A 15,821-nucleotide genomic window follows, 5' to 3' on the forward strand; every position below is an offset into this window, starting at 1 on the left:
AGTCTTTACTTGCAGATTAGAACTCACTTAAATAGTTATTTAGTATAATTTTGCAAGAAAAAGTTTTAGAATTTTTGTCATTTGTGACCCTGGAGCACAAAAGCAGTCTTAAGTCGCTGGGGTATATTTGTAGCAATAGCCAAAAATACATTGTATGGGTCAAAATTATAGATTTTTCTTTTATGCCAAAAATCATTAGGATATTAAGTAAAGATCATGTTCCATGAAAATATTTTGTAAATTTCCTACTGTAAATATATTAAAACTTATATAATAAGTAATATTCATTGCATTGCTAAGAACTTCATTTGGACAACTTTAAAGGCGATTTTCTCAATATTTTGATTTTTTTGCACCCTCAGATTCCAGATTTTCAAATAGTTGTATCTCAACCAAATATCGTCCTGTCCTAACAAACCATACATCAGTGGAAATCTTATTTAGTCAGCTTTCAGATGATGTATAAATCTCAATTTCGAAAAATTTACCCTTATGGGGTCACAAATGTTTCTTGATCGACAAATCAGCATATTAGAATGATATCTGAAGGATCATGTGACACTGAAGACTGGAGAAATTATGCTGAAAATTCAGCTTTGATCACAGCAATCAATTAAACTTTAAAATATATTGCAATGAAAGACAGTTATTTTAAATTGTAAAAATATTTCACAATATTGCTGTTTTACTGTATTTTTTTAACTAATAAATGCAGCCTTGGTGAGTAGAAGAGACCCCAAACTTTTGAATGGTAGAGTATTTCACAAAGGCAAATGCATGCTGCCTCTCTATTTAATTAAAGGCACTATAAAGTTCAGATCAGTGGAAAAAAACAGTGCTAGAGTGTCCTGGTATGTGTGATCATAGCAGCTGAATTCCCATTTAAGGGCAGGATAAACCCCTGTATGTGTGTTAAACTCACCCGCCCATAGAAACCCCAGCCGCCATGAGCGGAGCTTTGTCAATGGTCCACTGGACATGTTCAATGACCACCTCCAGATCCTCTGTGTTCGCTGCACAGTAAGTCCTAGGCGTCTAGAGCACAGGATATATACTCATAAGAGAGAGAGAAAGAGCTCTTCCACACAAACACACCAAAGCTCATATCATCCTTATATATACTCAGGGAATCTTACAGTCTTAGTACATGAATGTGGTTTATATAAAGTCTACAGTATGAACGTTATCTCGAAGTGTTATCTTAGTTTGCAACTTTGCACTGTATGCACTTGCACTGATATATTATAATATAAACTCATAAACTTAATTTCATTTTAATTGAAAAGCATTTGTTGAAACTTCAGAAAAGAGTTTGATATTTTATTTGAAATAATGGGATGCAAAATATGTTATGCTATAGCCTTAAATATTATACAAAGTTTGGTGTATTCTCTGCCAAATTTTGTATTGAATTTTGTATACCTTAATCAACTTTATTAAGGTATGATAATATAAGGTAAAAAGTGAAATATGAAGTATTAAGGCATTAATAAAGATATTTCATCTCAAGCATATTAATGAGATTTACTGATTTTTTAAAGTGGTGTGCTGAGGGTCTCTGGCTAAACTTATTTCAATTGAATACAAACATTTTGTGTGCTTTAAGTACTACATATAAAAAAATTATATTATGTAATTAATATTAATTAATTAATATATTATGTATATTTCTTACCATTATTTTAAATAAATAAATATATATATATCATGAGTCAGAGAAAAGGATTTATCGACAGGCTCTTGTATACAAGGCTTGTTCGCACAACAAATATTACATAACTTTAATTCGAATGACTCAAGCTCCATATATTTGGTAATATTCATGCTGACAGAAGTGTGTCACCTGTGCCAGAGCTCAACGTAACAATGTTTTGGTTTAAGTTAAACAAAGAAAGCTGAACAAAACACAGAGGAGATAAAAGATTCTCCTTACCAGTAACTTTTCACCCGATACTCCTCTGTTATTGAACACCACGCATCTGAAAAACACAAGAGAGGACTCATAGAAATGGTCCATTTGACAGTTTCCGTCCATAGCTGAATTCTTGATTCTGATTGGTTCTAAAGGCGTCCATTTATTTAAATAAAGTACTTCCAGATTTGTTGACTGTATTATAGTTTTAAATCACTACACCACACTCTTACTGACAAGTTCAAAAAAATAGAAATGGTCTGTATTTCTGAACAAGATATTTCATTAGTAGTTTACGGAAGTACGTCACTCATGTGTACGTCGCTTTGGATAAAAGCGACTTGTAAAGTGATCTGCAAAATGAATAAATGTACAAATGTAAGTGGTTCTTACATTTACACAAGCATTTTAGGGATCACAAACTGAGATAAGCACATTAAATAGACACAGGGCAAACAGATTAATGTACTTGTATTAATGCCCGTCAATAATTCAGCAGTTCAGAGTCAATTCTTCTAATATGAACTTTTAATATTACTTTATATTTACTTTACATTTTAAACTTTGCTGATATTTCCAGGTTTCTTATAACCATGGGAAGCCTACTAATAACAACCAGATTCATTTTACATTGTTTCTGCCCTCTAATGAATAAACACACTCTAAAAACTTCTCTGAAATCACTTATCGTGAGCCTTTTCCTTTAACTGTTATCATTTTCCTATGCCAGCCTAGTCTGGTTGCTCCTGAGGGAAGAGCTGTGTGATGTTTGAAAGCAGGTTTGTTTGTAGTTCTGCTGACCTCGAGTCCACCACAGCATTTCCATCGGGTCAGTTTGTTTGGAGGTCTGGTCATGCTGCCGGGTCAGCTTGAGTTTCTGTCAGATCCTGCCCTGAGGATCAATACTTACACCAATGGTGGTTTTTACACATTGTTACAAGGTTGCTAGGGCTTTGGTGGTTGACAGATGGAAATCAGTTCACTTAGAAATGTAACAGCACACCTCTTCTCAACAAGCTGCATGATTATATCATAAATCTCTTGTTGATGAGTTATGTGCCAAAGAATTAGAGGTTTGTTCTAGTAATAGAGATGCTAGCCTTAACATCCTCTGTATTCACACACATTGACAGTGTTTGTGTCATTAGATTATTCTCAAAGTCATGTCCCTGACCAAATTATATTAATTGTTAATGTGTATAACTGTTGTGAACTCAAATTCTATCATTTCCTTGCACATGGGAGCTTTGAAGAGGGCAATAACCCCCTCACTGCCTGTTTATCACACACGGTACATGTATGTAGTTGATAAGCGCAAGACCAGAGTTATCTGATATAACGTGTAACATGTCACCCTGTACAGCCAAACTACATTCCTCCAGGACCAGTAGAGGCCTTGTCTGACTACTTCTAGGAGCTTTTCTGCTCTCATTCTTCACACAGGTTTTATATAATCTCATAATCAGAACTTTCTTTCATTTAAAGGGATAGTTCACTCAAAAATGAAAACTCTGTTTTTGCTCACCCTCACATTATTCCAAAAGTGTATGCGTTTCTTTCTTCTGTTGAATACAAAAGAAGATATTTTGAAGAATATACACTGTAAAAAATGACCGTGAATTTAACGGTAAAAGACTGTAAAAATGCTACAGTAAAAACCTGTTAAATGGTTAACGGTAAATTCCCCTACTATATACGGTGAAAAACTGTATTGGACATTACATGTATTGGACAATAATTTTACAGTCGTATACCGTTTTTGGAAGTGAAAAAGACTGTATAATTTACAGTGAATAACCGTAAATTGACATTCCCAGAATTCCCTGCATTACATTTCAAATTTGATGTTTTTTTGTTGAAATAACTATGTTTCTTTTTAGTTTTTTCTTATCAGTTTTGTATATTAGGGTTGTGTGTTACACCTAATGTTGTTAAATGAATGTTTATTGCATTATTTCAGTGTTTAGCGTTTGTGTGAATGACACTATGCACCTTCTATACATGTTATTATTTAAAAGCTGCTTGTGATGGGCTTTGGTTCATAATGTGACTTTCTCATCACCACCTGCATTTGGTGGTTATCAGTGTATTACAAAAGTACAAAACAGATTTCAGTACTTCAATAGGTTGGTATATTAACATTATATCAGTTAATGAAAATACGGTATTTAACTGTAAATTTAAGTTAAAACCGTAAAACCTAAAACGTTGCTACCGTATTTTTTACTGTAAAGTTCCGGCAACCATAGCTGCCGTTTTTTTTACCGTAAATTTTACGGAATTTTTTTTACAGTGTAGGGAACCAAACAGTTTCTGGTTCCCACTGACTTCCATAGTATAAAAATACTATTAGAAAATTGGATTCAAAGAGCTTTACGTGTCTTTCTTGTTTAATTGTTACCTTATTTGTATTCAGAAAGTACCTTGTGATTGTATTTGTTGCCCACACCCATTCAGGTGCATGCATTTTAAGTTTTAATGTTTCTGACTACCTGACAGAGACAGAAATGGTTAATGCCATGTTTAAACATATTTTGAGAGCACTGTGGCAGTGTTCTGTCATTTTGCTCTTGTTTAGTAGGCAAGATTTTCTGTATTAAACAATATACTATTAGATTTGTCAAAATATCAGAGGTAAGTGTGCTTTATAATAGCATGAGTGTTATTTTTGTATCATTGATATGCTATTATAGTTTTTATGAATATTCTATTAATATTTTTTCTGTTTTAAAGGGATAGTTCACCCAAAAAAATGAAAATGTTGTCCTTATTTACTCACCAATTGCTTCAAATATTTTTTTTTCTTCTTATGTTGAACAAAAAAAAGGTATTTTGAATAATTTTGGGAACCAAACTGTTGCTGGTAGCCATTGATACATATGTATTTATTAGTCTTAAGTTTAGTTTTCATTATTTTAGTGTTTCAAATTAAATAAGTTAAAAATAAGTTTAAATAAAATGTTAAATTACTATATATATATATATATATATGTGTGTGTGTGTGTGTTATTCTATTTTTAGTTAATGTCTGTTTTTATTTATTAGTTTTTTTATGGTTTTAGTTTTAGTTCTCAATAACAAACCTGTGGTGTCCTGACCTTGTACACAAGGATTGTAATAAATGGTCAACTCTGTTTCTATTCTAAAGGCGTCCCAGAACATAATAATACATATTATTACACAGATCTGTGGAATGCTTGATTTTGATTGGTCAGTCATGGTATTCAGAGGTCAAATATTGTTGTGCAATGACTGCTAAACTGTATAGGAGACCACTGTCTCTGTTTCTTTCTAGTTTCACACCTCTCATATTACTCCGCTGTCTCTTTCTTTTCATAAAAATAAATTTATTGGTCAGTTGTTGTGTAATAAATGCTGCATCGCATCTGCATTGATTTTGACTGCAGATTATCACTTCATTTAGCTTAAGACGCCACAATATAATTTATGTGCACTTTATCTGACAAAATTACAAAAAAGTACTTTAAGTTTTGCTTTTTGCATCGTTTTTTACATCTACTAACATGTGTCACTGCTTGTGTGCTAGTGTACCTTTAGCGGCTGGTGGGCCGTTTTCTGCTGCGGCATGGAACGTTGCTCTTAGCTAAGCTGCAAAGCTGGCCAAAGCTGCAATTAATTAAGCAGAGAACAGGCCAAAGAAAAATGCTGAGTGAGCTGCTGTAGCCCCCACTGCCTCACGCCTCTCGAGGTTTACAAGAATGAGCTCCTGACAGATGCCCAAAAGGAGAGAAAGTGCCCATCTCTGCATCCCTGAAGGCTTTAATACAGAGCTCAGCTGTTTGTTGTCTCTCTCTTTCTCGCTCTCTCTCTCTCTCTCTCTCTCTCTATATATATATATATATATATATATATATATATCTTTCTGTCTACATGGACTGGCAGCTTCAGAAGTGGAGTCTGACAAAGATGTTCCAGGGTTATTGTAAGCACGCATAATGAATGGATCTACAACGCAGCTACACATGTTCTGTCACAGGTGTGGCATAAAGCTTACAAAAGCATCCGTTCAAGCCTTTCTGAATCTTTCAGTACAAAATATGCACAGCTAATGGAAATTATGTTGCTTCTGATGTGCACTACACGTGCAGGTAGAGTTCAAGTTGAAGATGAAGAAGAACACAATTGTGCATTACTGAAACTGAGAAATTGACTCAGGTGCAAAGCTGTTGTAAAATATCTGATATAAGCATACCACACATCAGTTTATCTATATTAATGAGCTTTAAAGAATTACAGACTTACAAAAATGATGTGCAAGTCATAAAAAAGGATGAAAAAGCACCATACTAATATCACAACAAGTATCATAAAAGTAGTCTGTTCAACTTGCTTCTGAAGTCAGTGAGTCATTGTGCCAGTAAGTTTAATTTGACAGCTAAATTCAGCTTTTTTAGAATGGGAGTGGCAGAGGTTTGGCTATTTGGGCTAGTTTTGTTCATGGATCTGGCAACCCTAGATGTGCTATTATTTTTCACTGTGACTGGACTGGAAATTGCTTAATTGTGATGTGTAAATGTGGATTTTTCAGTTCTTAAAATTACTGTATGTTTCCATAGCATAACAAGCATTCTTTGTCAAGAGAACAAGCATGACCCTTTTCTAAATTAAAGGCTGTGAACCAGGCAGCTCACCTGTAGCCCAGATCCCGGCTTTGCTGTACCATATGTAGAATGTAGGATTCGCGGCTTGTGCCCGTCAGTCCCGGGAGCAGCAGCACAGTGGGTCGCGTGGACTGGTCCGGGTGGGACGCGCTCTCATCATTGTCAAACCAATCCAGAGAGATCTGGCCTCCATCTGGTGCTGTAATGAGCTCACTGCCGGACACACAGAACAGCTTGATTTAACATTCAGTGAAACTGTGGAATTGTGTGTTAATACTAGCTTAAGCGCTCATAAATAGTACAAAGAGAGAAACTGTTATAGGAATGTAACTCAACTAACAAAAGTACCATAAAGTACCATGGTAGTACAACGGTTGTATAGCAATCCGTATCACACCACAGCGGCCTCTTAAGCCACTAAAATGTACAGTATGAATGAAATTGGATTGGAAACAAAATAATGTGCTTTGTTCTTATGTGCAAATGCTTTTAAAACAGCTTGTGCTTTTATATGCAAACTAACTTTAATGCTTAAGCATGTATAATAACCCATATCTGAGTTTGAAACTCTATATTTAGAGTGATGGAGATCCTGACTGAAATGATTCTCTAAAAACCTATCAAACTAATCTACTTGTAGCTGACTGAGAGCATAAAATATTTGGTATTTGTAACAAAATATATTAGTAGAATATATATCAATAAAGTATATCAGTAAAATATAACTACTTAAAATGATGTTTGATTAAAAATAATGAATAAATAGAAAGTTGAAATACCGACACATCAGCATTATTGTAAATCACTCCTTTTTGATAACGTGTTAAAAGTAGGGTAGGTGATTTTGCTAGCTTTGAAAGTATAAGATCTCACCCTCCCCGCAAAATCCCTCTCCAGAGCCACGCCTCCTCCAAAACACATGGACGCACACAGGACGGGTGGAACGCGCCGATGACATTTCATGTCTGTGCGAACAGGGTGCACGGAAGTATGCAAATACATACGTTGACAGCCAGGTAGGACAGCCTATCATAGCCCTCAGAACGAGGTATATGATTGGATGAACATTTTATGGTCCTATGCCTTCTTAACTTAGTGATTGTTGTCAGGATGTGACGAGACTTTCAACCAGCATAACAAAAAATATTTTTGAACCAAATCACCTACCCTGCCTTTAAATTAAATGTGGTACAATTTGAGCAATGTGAATTTCAATTGCTACACTGTCTAAAATAATTGTACATAAAACATAGTATAAAATGACTATAGCACACTGATTATACAAACTGAAAAGAAATGACTTTTCAAAATTGTAAATAAAACATTTTTGAAGCATGTTTAACAAGAAACTACTATTTCAGTCTTTATACTTCAAAAATTTCACAAACATTTTAATTCAATGTATTACTTGCTGATAATTGGTAAATATTTGTGAGATTTTGCCATTTCTGAGTGAAAATTGTTTCTACATTTTTTTTTACATTTTATGGCATATTTTAGATAATTATGAATACGTACTACATAATTGTCAGTTTTCAATGGCACATGTTGTTGTTAACATTAGCATCAGTTATCAAAAATCACTAATATATTCCATTTATGGTGGATCTATTAGCACCTTTATGATATATTGCTTACAGTACATGTTATGACATTTGTCAGCTGCTATGTGAATAAATGTAAATGTATAGATATACACTTCCATTCAAAAGTCTGGGGTCAGCAGGGGTGTTGCTAGACACTTTTTTAATGGGGCAGATATTTATGTACAATCCATTGTAAGAGACAAAGAATTCAAATAAATAAAAATATGGGCATACTTTTTTTTTGTTGGGGGGGCCTGTGCCATAGTACTGATTCAAAGCTAGAAACCAGTATTTTTTTTTTTTTTTCCTGAAAATCCAGTAAACATATATGATGTTTTCCACAAAAATGAAGGATGGACTCTTCTGTTGTTTTATTTGGCCTCATCATGACTCTGCTGGTAGTGGCTGAGTCCTCCAGAGACGCTGTGGAGAGAATCTGTGTCAAAGGGCTCTCGTTTTGTCTTACAGCTCTACACTAAAGCCTGCTTTCTCAGCGAGCAGACGACATGCAGAGCTACATGTGTGCGATGTAATTTCAGAGCCATCATTAAATTTTCACTCTAGACCAAGTCTGTCTGCAGTCACTGCCATCAAAAACAGCCTGCACTCTGAATGTGGGAAAGTTTTTTATAGACATGTAAATCCCACCTTTCAAAATGCCAGACAGAGAATGAGAGACCAATCTGGCACGTTTACCAATGACAATCTATCGACTTTCAGAAATATTTCCGCAGAAGAATAAATATAGTGCTTATATCTTTCATCAAATATCTTAGTTTCCAAATATCTTACTTTCTAACAAAATTACTTACTTATGACTAAGGCCAAAATAATGACACTACGTCTGCACGATTTTAGAGGAAAATCAAATTGATATTTAAAAACTAGCTCCAGTTTTGCTGTACTTTTTTTTAGGGCTTCACAATTTGGCCAAAAGTGTTGTGATTATGTATCAAGATAATAATAATAATAATAATAATAATAATAATTTGTTACATTTTTTATTAATAAGCAAAAATATTAAAGAAAATAAAGAAAAAAAATATTATAAAAGCTCCAGTTTTGCTGTACTTTCTGTAGGGCTTCACAATTTGGCCAAAAATGTTGTGATTATGTATCAAGATAAATGAAAATATTAAAGAAAATAGGAAATATTACTATTGCAAAAATATTACAATTAAAATGCAATTAAAAAAGAAGGTTTATTGTATTTTTGAATAATAATAATTATTATTATTGTTAGTATTATTATTATTAATAATTATTATACTTATTATTAATACATGAAAATAGGAAAGAAAATAGGAAATATTACTACTGCATAAATACTTCACTTTATTTTCCAGCACAACTGTAAAATTACATTATATATTTGTTTTAATTCTTTATGTTCAATTGAATTTGTGTCACGATCTCCGTTTTTTTGCTCAGTCACATCTGCACTACAGTTCCCATCATGCTCTTTGATCCACACCTGCACTCAGTTGGTCTTGAATCACACCCAACACCATTCACCTCGTTAACTCACCCTACTTAAGCACACAGCTTACCCTAGTTGTCCGGTCTCGTTTAGAGTTAAGACTGTATTCTCCAGAGTTCCTGTCTCCAGCTTTTCACCTGTGTTCCCATGTCTTCCTGTGTTTGGCATTACCTGGATACTTACCTAAAAGAAGATGAGGTGTGTGCATTCCTGGTACCTCATCTCCACGTCTTTGATCTCTCCAGCACCTGCAAAGACAGTAAACACCAGTTACCTCTCCATCTATACTCTGAATTGCTATCACCTTGGTTTACTTACCTGCATTACTCCATTTGCTCATCACTGCAATTAAACTGAACTGTTGTTGAACTGTCCATCTGTCTAAGTCTGTGATCCGTAACAGAAGACCAGACCTACACTGATCGCAGTACAAGCATTCCTCTCCATCCTGCTGACCTGCTATACTCCCTCTCACAAAATGGCCATCCCCTTGCCAAATATGCAGAGGAATTCTTGGAGCTGGCCTCCTCTGTCTATTTGGAGGATGAATTGCTGATAACGATCTTCCATGGAGGTTTGTATGAACCATTATACTCAATGATGCCCTGGGATACTAACAACTGCTCATTGGAGCAATATATCCCTTATGCACTCTTGCTCAGTCAATCTTCCTCCAGAACACCACATTCTTTCCCTCCAGCCCCTGAGTTCACTGTCCCCTGAGCACAGTCCAGCGTCGGCTCCAGCCCCTGAGTCAGCTCCAGCCCCTGAGTCAGCTCCAGCGTCGGCTCCAGCCCCTGAGTCGGCTCCAGCGTCGGCTCCAGCCCCTGAGTCGGCTCCAGCGTCGGCTCCAGCCCCTGAGTCGGCTCCAGTGTCGGCTCCAGCCCCTGAGTCGGCTCCAGCGTCGGCTCCAGCCCCTGAGTCGGCTCCAGTGTCGGTTCCAGCCCCTGAGTCGGCTCCAGCGTCGGCTCCAGCCCCTGAGTTCGCTGTCCCCTGAGCACAGCCCAGCGTCGGCTGCAGCCCCTGAGCACAGCCCAGCGTCGGCTCCAGCCCCTGAGTCTGCTCCAGCTTCGGCTGCAGCCCCTGAGTCTGCTCCAGCTTCGGCTGCAGCCCCTGAGTAGTCTCGCGTAGCCAGACCTTCAGACTAATGGCAGAAGGTCTAGGAACTGCTGAAGGTCTAGGACCACCCAAAAGGCTATATGACTGACAGGTAAAGCAACCAACCACGTTTCATTTTGTGCCATGTGTTTAGGGGCATGGAAATGTCCCCACAATAACAGACCGGTGTGTAAAACTCTTGGGACGTATTTTAAAGAGTCTATACTGCGAACTTTACATATTTCACATACTTTGAAAATCCAACGTTTAGTTGATCCTGATAAGCGCTCATTGTCACAGTTGTAAACACGACAGCTTTCTTCAAACATGAGTGTTTGGCGACAAGGCATCTTCCAGGTGGAACGTTAAAGAACGCGACACACGTCTCCAGGAAATCCTGTATAATTCAACCAATCAGATGACGACTTCGAAACTCCTAAAGAGTTTCCAATTTTGTGTGCCATATGCATCAGACGTTCTGCCACCGGTGCATGGGCGTGATGTCTGAGGCTGAGACTAGCCCCTGAGCCCGCTCCAGCGTCGGCTCCAGCCCCTGAGCCCGCTCCAGCGTCGGTTTCAGCCCCTGAGCCCGCTCCAGCGTCGGCTCCAACCCCAGAGCACAGTGCAGCGTCGGCTCCAGCCCCAGAGCACAGTGCAGCATCGGCTCCAGCCCCAGAGCTCATCCCAGAGTCTGCTCCAGCCCCAAAGCTCATCCCAGAGTCTACAACGCTGTCTGTAATGGCTCTAGCAATTATTTGTGTTTGGGCCACTTTCTCCCCAGAGCTCAGCCAGGAGCCCGCTGTCACCCCAGTGCTCAGCCAGGTGGCCCTGCTCACCCCAGAACTCACCCGGAGCCCACTTTCACCCTAGAATTCCCCAAGACAATTTGAGGGGGGGGCTACCATGTCCATGTATCTCCAGCGCAATCGTTATCTCCAGTGTTCCAAGTATCTCCGGTGCCCCCTGTGTCTCCAGTATTCCCTGAGTCTCCAGTGCCCCCTGTACCTCCCTGGCCTCCTTTGCTGCCGGCACCTCCTTGGTCTCCTGTAATGCCAGCACCTCCCTGAGCTACCAGCACCTCCTTGGTTCCCTGAGTTACCGGTGCCGTCCTGGAGACACTCTTGTCTGCTGGCACTTCCTTGGTTACTTTCCCAGTACCAGGGCACCCACCCTTCCTCCCCGGTGGTACTCTTCTTGGCACAAGGACGCACCTTCCGGGAGGGGGAGTACTGTCAATATCTCTGGTCTTTTTCTGGGTCACATCTGCACTACAGTTCTCATCATGCTCCTTGATCCACACCTGCACTCAGTCGGCCTTGAACCTTATAATAACCTTATAAGATCCACACCTGACACCATTCACCTTGTTAACTCACCCTACTTAAGCACACAGCTCAGATACCCTAGTTGCCTGGTTAAGACTGTACTCTCCAGAGTTCCTGTCTCCTTCGTTCTCCAGTGTTTCACCTGAGTTCCTGTCTCCAGCGTTTCCTCCTTTGTTCCCGAGTCTCCCTGTGTTTGACATAACCTGGATACTTACCTAAAAGAAGATGAGGTGTGTGCATTCCTGGTACCTAATCTCCATGTCTATGATCTCTCCAGCACCTGCAAAGACAGTAAACACCAGTTACCTCTCCATCTATACTCTGAATTGCTATTACCTTGATTTACTTACCTGCATTACTCCATTTGCTCATCACTGCAATTAAACTGAACTGTTGTTGAACTGTCCATCTAAGTCTGTGATCCGTAATTTTATTAATTTAAGTATTTTGTAACATCAATACTGTTTATTACAAACTTTTAAACAAACTGTAATGTATAAGCACTAAATAAATGTGATATAACTTTTAAAATACTTCAGGAAAAAGTGTGAGTTTTAATGTTTATCAAAGCCTTGCCCAGTAGACTTCTATTGCAAGTGCTGTACAGCAAACACAAATCAAACTACTTGTTTGCGATTATTTAGTCAAAACTACTGTCTGTGACATTCAACAACCTAGATTCCTTTGGTGCCAAGATTTTAGACAATATATCTGAACAGAATGCTCAACTATTGCTGGTATTTGTATTTGATGTTGCTCTATCTCGTTTGGATCTGTACTCCTAGAACACTCTGTTTCCAAAACAGAAGCTCCAATTTCACACCTGACTACATGGCATTGAAGCTCGTCGGCAGTGTCAGAGACGGATGACATCACACACGAGAGCAGTCAGTGAGTCCCAGCATGCATCACACCCTTCCGTCCTAATGGGAATGTGCAGCTGCTGGGACGGTCAAACTCAGACGCCCTTGACTTCAAACACTGTCCTCGATCATTCCATACAGGATCCGTAAGCAGATTTGCTCACTCAGACACATGTGCGTCTCTCACGACTGCTGCATTTTGAAATGGAGGCAACGGATTAACTATTGATTCCAGGTGACGAGTCGAAACCGAGCGGTGGATGCTACTGTTTTTGCGTGCATGCATCTTCTCTGATCACTGAGCAGAAATGCACAGGGGCCGTTTTAGCCTCTAAATTGTTTTAGTGAGAGATACACTGCAGCACTGAATCAGTTTAACCAAATCAATAACTGACAGTTTATACATACTGATAAACATAAACATGCTGCTATTCACCACACAATACACTATTTCACCAACAAACTGAATTAAAGCAAGTGTTGAGAATTTTTTTTTGTCGAAAACAATGTTCAAATCTCGGATGCTTTAACGTTGCGTTGTAACAGAAGTAGCGACAGATTTTTTTCCTGTATTGTGATGGGAAAATTATGATATTTCTTATTATTGAATAAAACTATTAAACTGAATAGAAAATATTATTATGGTAAAAATACAATTTCAATGTAAAATACAAAAAATAACAATAATAATGACTTTATTTTACAGTACAACTGTAACAAGGCTAATATTAATTTCTTCATTTTCAACTGAATTTGTTTCATAATTGAAGAATTTTACAACATTAATACTGCTATTTTCATGTTTATTACTGTGAAGCTGCGTTGAATCAATGTATTGATTGGATGTAGGCAGATCTGAATGCAAGTTCGCAGTCAGTTGTAAGAAAGGGTAAAAAAATTACAAATTTTTTTTTGCAATATGATCAAAAACATACATCTAAAAAATACAATAAATATATAATAAAATATAAAATAGACTATATATTTTCATTTCATGCATCTTTTTTTCGAGTATGCATTTTTAAAAAAGTACTATACATTTCTTTATACGTACTGAATGAATTAGTCAAATGTTTTCTTTCTATAAAACTGAATTATTTTTTTTTCACTTTGGTTATGGGGTGAAATATGACCCTCTATACTTGCCCACTCTCCTTGCATCAGTTCCCATAACATGCAATCATCAGAACAGGAAAGCTGATATAAGCTACACCTTCTCTTTCTCTCTTTATATTGCTGAGAACGGGAGTCCTCTGAACATTAGAGCTACTCTCCTACTGCATCAGACAATCAATGAAATGAATGCTGAAAGAAGCTCTCTGATCATCTACCAAGGGCTCTTTCATATGTTAAAGAAGGCAAAACAAGTCTTCAAGTGGAGAAACGGTGGCAACTTCAGTGTAAATGCGAAACCTGCTTTGATTCTGAATTATCTTACAGCCTAAGGAGACCCAGCTTTCGGCAAAATTAACTTCAGAAGGACACAGACTGCTATTGTTGCTTAACCTTCCTTGCACTTAAATGCTAAATGTAAATAAATGTATGCATTTAGTAGAGGCTTTAAAGCGACTTACAGTGCATTCAGGCTATACATTTTTTATCAGTATGAGTGTTCTCTGGGAATCGAACCCACGACCTTTGTGCTGCTAACGCAATGCTCTACCACTGAGCCACAGGAACATCTTAACATGCACTTCAGGACTGTTAAAGAACACCAATGGCAAATATTGTATGTCTACTTATAATTAATATAGTAGCTACATAAAATAAGTATTCAAATTCAGAGCCTAAACTAACCTGGCACCGTAAACACTTAACAGCCACTTCCTCTGACATTAAGTCTTTGAAATGGTTTGATTTTGAAAGATGCCAGCGTAATTATCATCCGTTACCAATAATTGTGCATTTCGTCGAAAGCATTTATGGGCTTTGTAGAGTTAAACAGCCATCCTGCCACAATCCCAGCACTAAACACATTCTGACTGTGAGGGAAATGCGCTCACTTTCTGTAGTTGACCCAGGGCTTGGCGGTCACGAAGGGTCTGAGCAGCGTTTGCACCCGGCTCTCCCAGCACCAGAACGTGGGGTAGTACGTCTCTGAGACCACGGGGCATTCGTCCCTCAGGAACTGATGTAACTTCTTTCCTCCAGCTATCAGTATGGGTTTCTGCAAAACAAAGAGCAAAGGGATTGGTGATTATCTCAGAAAGCAAAACTGAAACAGTTAAAAAATATTTGTAGAACAGAAATGTATTTATTTATTTTCATAATACTGATACTTAAGAATTGAAACTACTTTTTAGTAAATGTATGATAACAATCATTGTCATAATCATAATATAAAATGCATATTTATTAATTATATTACAATTTTATATGATAAAATAAATGTATTATTATTATAATAAATATAGTATTATAATAACAATCATAATATATAATTATAATAACTATGGTTAATACATAATAAAAAATAATATGAATAAATAATACAAATAATTTTATATCATATTATAAGTATACTGTATTGTTTTATGGTAAAATAAATATATTATTATAATAATAAATATAATATACTATAACAATAACAATAACAATCATAATATATAATTATAATAACTATGGTTAATACATAATAAAAAAATATATTAATAAATAATACAAATAATTTTATATCATATTATAAATATACTGTATTGTTTTATGGTAAAATAAATATATTATTATAATTATTATAATAATATACTATAACAATAACAATAACAATCATAATATATAATTATAATAACTATGGTTAATACATAATAAAAAAATATATTAATAAATAATACAAATAATTTTATATCATATTATAAATATACTGTATTGTTTTATGGTAAAATAAATATATTATTATAATAATAAATATAATATACTATAACAATGACAATAACAA

General features: G+C 36.7%; 1 protein-coding gene across 2 annotated transcripts in view; it reads right to left on the reverse strand.

Annotated features, from left to right (window-relative positions):
• The window catches only part of abhd3 (abhydrolase domain containing 3, phospholipase), a 23,237-nt gene that overhangs the window by 6,150 nt on the left and 1,266 nt on the right, over nt 1-15,821 (reverse strand). Inside the window, exons 1-5 of one of the 2 annotated variants that reach the window (XM_016516736.1) lie at nt 14,890-14,956; nt 9,671-9,848; nt 6,565-6,747; nt 1,934-1,979; nt 923-1,035 (exon numbers count right to left, since the gene is read on the reverse strand). In XM_016516736.1, coding sequence (XP_016372222.1) covers nt 923-1,035; nt 1,934-1,979; nt 6,565-6,747; nt 9,671-9,768 — 440 coding nt within the window. In that variant the 5' untranslated portion in view covers nt 9,769-9,848; nt 14,890-14,956. Of the gene's footprint in view, nt 1-922; nt 1,036-1,933; nt 1,980-6,564; nt 6,748-9,670; nt 9,849-14,889; nt 15,054-15,821 lie in introns of those variants that run through there. The other variant, XM_016516735.1, reaches the window with a different exon arrangement.

The sequence above is a fragment of the Sinocyclocheilus rhinocerous genome, unplaced genomic scaffold (genome assembly GCF_001515625.1).
Source record: "Sinocyclocheilus rhinocerous isolate Xijiao unplaced genomic scaffold, SAMN03320098_v1.1 scaffold807, whole genome shotgun sequence".
Taxonomy (NCBI): Eukaryota; Metazoa; Chordata; class Actinopteri; order Cypriniformes; family Cyprinidae; genus Sinocyclocheilus; species Sinocyclocheilus rhinocerous.